The sequence below is a fragment of the Morone saxatilis genome, unplaced genomic scaffold (genome assembly GCF_004916995.1).
Source record: "Morone saxatilis isolate NCDOM2014 unplaced genomic scaffold, NCSU_SB_2.0 Contig12, whole genome shotgun sequence".
Classification (NCBI taxonomy): domain Eukaryota; kingdom Metazoa; phylum Chordata; class Actinopteri; family Moronidae; genus Morone; species Morone saxatilis.
Genome location: NW_023339674.1, coordinates 186648 through 191697, shown reverse-complemented (window position 1 = coordinate 191697; position 5050 = coordinate 186648). Strand labels below are relative to the sequence as shown.

Sequence of the window (5050 nt, the reverse complement as noted above, 5' to 3'; positions counted from 1 at the left end):
TATACACAATATATACACAATATACAGCATATATAGAGTGAATGAGTGAATGTCCTCCAGTAAACAGTACATGTGCTGCTTGTTGTCTCTGCAGCGTCTCCACATCCAAACCTGGCTGGGAAACCGTGTCTGAAGCTGAAGATCTACGTCAAACCAACCAGTGAGTTTATTCCACAAAATTCTGTACATGCTGCGATGTTAAAGTAGTCTGACATTATAAAACTGAAGAAGGTCGGAGGTCAGAGGTCGCGCTGGATGACCTCCTCCACCAGGTGACCTTCTGTCTGTAGCCTCTGTAGCCAGTAAGGTTCGTCCTATTTCCTGGAGCAGTGAACAACGTTTGCGTTGCGTTAGCACATTATGGGATGGTAATGATTCTTGCAGGTATTAGTCAGAGCGTCAGGTGTTACCATGGAAACGGAGTTATGGTTTGTAAAAAAGTTAGCTCTCTGGATTTGCACCAAACATTAATCACAGCATTATTAAACTAAAAGCTTCAGGGCGCTTTGAACCTGCTGTACGACTAGATCAGGTGTCCACATGAAGCTGATTATTGATTATTGATCTGGTTGTTAGTGAGGAAAAGCGAGTCCTCAGGAGGAAGAATATGTCTTCATATGAAACTGTAAATGTCAGTTTGAAGAAGAGGACCTGTGAAGACTCCCAGCTGCCACAGTGAAGGTGTTAAACTTCATCCTCGCAGTCTCTGTGATTCAACACATTAAATCCTCCGTCGCACCGACCAATCAGCTTCCACTAACGAGACGTAGACGCTCCGCAGGAAGGACAGCGTTTACTGGATGTGGATGAGGATTATCTGCAGAGCTGTCAGACACTGAATGTGAATATTATTTTACAACTGAAACTCAATGTTATGTTCCCACAATCCCTCTGACACGTGCAGGGTTTAATAATCTGATCCTTTCACAATAAGAGTCCTTATTCACTCAAATAAAACAATAATTTAGCTGCAATATAATATTTATTGAAAGCTTCCATATGTTGAATGTGTTGAACTGTGGACAATCTGACAGAAGGTTAAACATTTATATCTGTGGAGATCTAAACCACTTAAAGCAGCGACCTCCTACATGGAGCCACAGCAGGCTTTAAAAGGAGACCGGCTTCTATTGTAAGTGTCACAGTAAATAATTGATTGTTAATAATAATAATAATAATAATAATAATTTATTATAACATTTATTTAACATCTGGAAGCAGCTCCTCAGTTCAGACATTAGTACAGTTCGGAATTATAAGTTCTTCGGCTCTATGGATCCGTTATCGATCGGAAACTCTCGCTGTGTGTCTGCAGCTGCTGAACGGGGAATGTAACTCTGGAGGGAAACGATGTTCTGCTGCTCTGGAGACCTCATCCTGTTACTTTTAACAACTACATCTCCCATGAGGCTTTGCCATAGACGCACTAACAAAGCCTCATGGGGAAATAAGCAGAGCGATTATGTTTTAATGAGCATTAAAGTCTCCTTCAGAGCTGATGTCATCATAAATAAATATACATATAATATATTAAATATATTTTATATATTATAAAATCATTTTCTTCTTCTTTGGTCTCATCCGGATGATGTCACTTCCTGTCTCTGTCTTTCAGATGACTCGGTGTACGAGTCGCCAGCGCCTTTCCTGACAGACGACACCACCGGCGGCTGCGGCCTCGCTCTGCCCCGCCTCTCCCTGCTGTCCGCCATGTTGCTCGCCCTCTTCCTCATCCTCCTCTTCGCCTCCTCATAGCACCCCCTCCTCTTCTCCTGTTCTTCTTCCGGTGGGGCCGAGCTCCGTCCTCCTCCCGTCGCTCTGAGGAGAAAACGACCGGCCAGAGGCAGAAAACAAATCCAGCTTCCTCTCTCTGACCTCTGACCTTCACCTGAACGACACTCAGCCAAATCAGAGGAGGTTGAGGTCGGCGGTGGGAGGAGCCTGCTGGTTGGAGGTTTGCTGGGACTCCATTGACTCCCACGTTAGTCTGATACATAAAATAATCATCTGCATTATTCATATTGAAATATTAATATAAAATCCATCTCATGCAGATTTTAATTCTGCTGCCAAAATAATAAAATTACAAAAACTACAAATACATTTTCTACAAAGCCTTTTTTTAAACTGGAAGAAATAAACCAAACTTAAAGGACCATTTCAGCAATTTAACGTTTACGCTACAAATCAGCAGAGACCCCAAAGTAACACGTTATTAATTATTATTATTCCTGGTTCCTTCCACAAACAGCCAATGAGATTGCTCCATTGCATTTTGGATTTTTGCATAAAATAATTTCTGTGGTGAACAAAGCTTTAGGATTAACAACCTTCACTTTATGATTTCTGAAGTGCAATCGGACGAGCTAACGTAGCTTTAAAGATAAATGGAACGAGCTGACGTAGCTTTAAACATTGGGATGGGACAAGTTAGAATAGTTTGAGAGCATAAACACAACGAAGCTTTAAAGACGGACAAGTGAGCAGATCAGTCTCTGTTTTAATGTCACTACAACCTCTGTAGTCTCCTTTAGCCGCTTGTTAGCAACCACCTTTTGTAAGACACGTAGAAGCTTCAACATTGACGGATTTATGTCATAGAAGAAAACTGGAAAATCTGGTAAGCTTGTGTGAACCACAGATCGTATTTCAGACATCCAACCAAAAAACCCTTTGACTTTGTTAGCTAAAATGCTAACTCGGTTCAGGGTTTTAGGACAACAATAAAGATAGAGTTAATGTTGTCTGTGATTATACAACACAAGCACGTTTCAACAGTCTGCTTGTTGAGTTAATTAAGTTAATTGAGTTAATTAACTCACTGGCTGCCTGTACTTTCAATATCTGGCTCAATATATTGTCTTATTCACAACATTAATCATTTGAATTATCTAAAATCTACAACAGGTTTTGAGACTTTAGGGGTTCAGAAATAAACATAATTTAGAGTTAAGCAGCTAAAACTTACAAACTCACTGATTTGGTCTTTTTGTGCGAGATCAATAATTAATATCAAATCAATAAAAACTCAATAATCAATCATTTAAATCAGGAAATATCTGAAAAGTATCAGACCAATCGATCAGGTAAAGACATCGAGCAATTGTAACATTTCCGCTCAATCAAACATCCTTCCAGGTTCTGAGTGAAGGGTTGAATATTGATCCCTGTGGAGTCAGTGGAGTCCGGCTGCAGTCTGAACTCATCGGGCTGATTGTGATCTGGACTCCATCAGGATCTGGTCTGAGAGAAGACCAGCAGAAACAGACTCTCTGTTTGTCCTGGAAACATTCATTTCACCTCCAGACCTCCTGATGGTTACAGTCACAGAACTGAGAGATCCAGGATCCATATCTGAGCAGATTGTCTTATATTTTTATTACATATATTATTTTTGTGTAACTTTGACAAAAGCAACTTTAGGGTTATTTTCATTATCAATCAATATATCCATTGATTATAAACTATTAATCATTTTGCCAACAGCTGTACAAAATAAGTGAAGTGAGTCTTTTAAAAAGAGTAACTAAACTCTCGTACAGCTTCTTAAACTAATTAATTATTAATTATTGATTATTAATTATTACATTCTTAGTAGAAGTTCAGCTGTGATTTGAAAACGACTCAAATCATAATTTTAAAATAAAACAGGATGAATTGTTGATGGCTCATTTCTGTGACTGTAATCATCATCATCATCTGCATCTTCATCTTTAATATAAAAATAAACTCTCTCTCTCTCTCTCATTCGTTCCCTTTGTCTCTCGCCCACCTGAAACCCTCGTTTCTGTAAATCTGCCAAAGACTAAACTTTTCTATCAGTCATACAGCAGCTACAGGTGATCCTCTAGGCCCCGCCCACGTCTGCTACAAGAGGGCGGGGTTACGCGAAGGGGAGGAGTCACAACATTTTTTTTCTAAATTGTGTTTTGTTGTAAAAATAAAACGAATGTTAATGCGCAAAACAAAAACAATCAAAAATGGCCTTTTTCCCTCTGGTGCTGAATTTTAGAGACTGATTGTTTTCTGGGGAAACAGTGACACCGTGTGGTCGAGAAGACATTTTTTTTCTCTTCATCTCTTCATACCATCCGTCCGTCGACACTGACGGACGGGGGCGCGTGTCCTTGTGTGTGGACGAGCAGGGGCATGCTGGGAAATGCAGTATAAAAGGAAGGCACTGTGACGATGTAGCACTTGGACTCTTTCAGAGAGCAACGGTTGTTTTTACATTTGTGTTTAAAAAATGAGAGAAATTCATATAAGATATGAAGGAATCAGTCAGATGTTTGTTGTTGCTGTTGTTGTTGTTGTTGTTTTTCTCCTTTATGTTCCTGCTTGCAACACAATGCATTCTGGTCCCTGTAGTCCAGTGCTTTCTGGTTCTGTTGATGAGTTCGGTGGGTTCTTCATCCTTTTTCTTCATTGGTTTTCGTGTGGGTAGAATCTGTTGTTCGTGGCGTAAGAAAAAAGCTAAAGGAAGAAAAAAGTTGTGGTTTTGTTGACGGGAGTGAGACCTCTCTCCGTCTCGCTGTCCCTGAGAGGAAAATGTTTTTTACATCCGTCTGCATATTCTCTCCTCTGAAAGACAAAACAATCAGTTTTTGTATATTTTCTTATTGGATGCTTATTATAAAGTTAAAGAATGCATTTATCTGATTGGCTGAAGAGCTAACGAGGGGTCAGAGGTCGTCGGGCCTCTTCAGGACATTTCTTTCTGCGCTGCATGAGCAGAAAAAATAAAAATACATTTATTGGATTTACTTTGAAGACAAACTGAGAGAAAATGTTACAAACTGTTTAAATCTGTGTTTGATAAATTCACCAATAAAAAATGTTCCACTAAAAATTATTTTTGTGTTTCTTTACTCACATACGTATATATATGTGTGTATACGTGTGTGTGTTTGTGTTTGTGTTTGAAGCATTGACAGTTTATATAAGTGTGTTAAACCTGCACTCTCTCTAACAGCCAGCAGGGGGCAGCTCCACTCTGATAGTATTGAGTCTTATGGAGAAGTTGATTAATGAGCTCAGTAAACAGTTTCCT

The 5050-nt window shown here is 39.5% G+C and overlaps 1 protein-coding gene across 1 annotated transcript in view; it reads left to right on the top strand.

Moving 5' to 3' along the window:
• The window catches only part of LOC118322290 (ephrin-A2-like), a gene marked incomplete at its 5' end in the record, with an annotated part of 6053 nt that extends 1204 nt beyond the window's left edge, over positions 1–4849 (top strand). Inside the window, 2 exon segments of the mRNA XM_035653935.1 lie at positions 95–160; positions 1616–4849. Of these exon segments, the coding sequence (XP_035509828.1) occupies positions 95–160; positions 1616–1755 (206 nt within the window).
• Between the last annotated feature and the right edge of the window lie 201 nt (positions 4850–5050).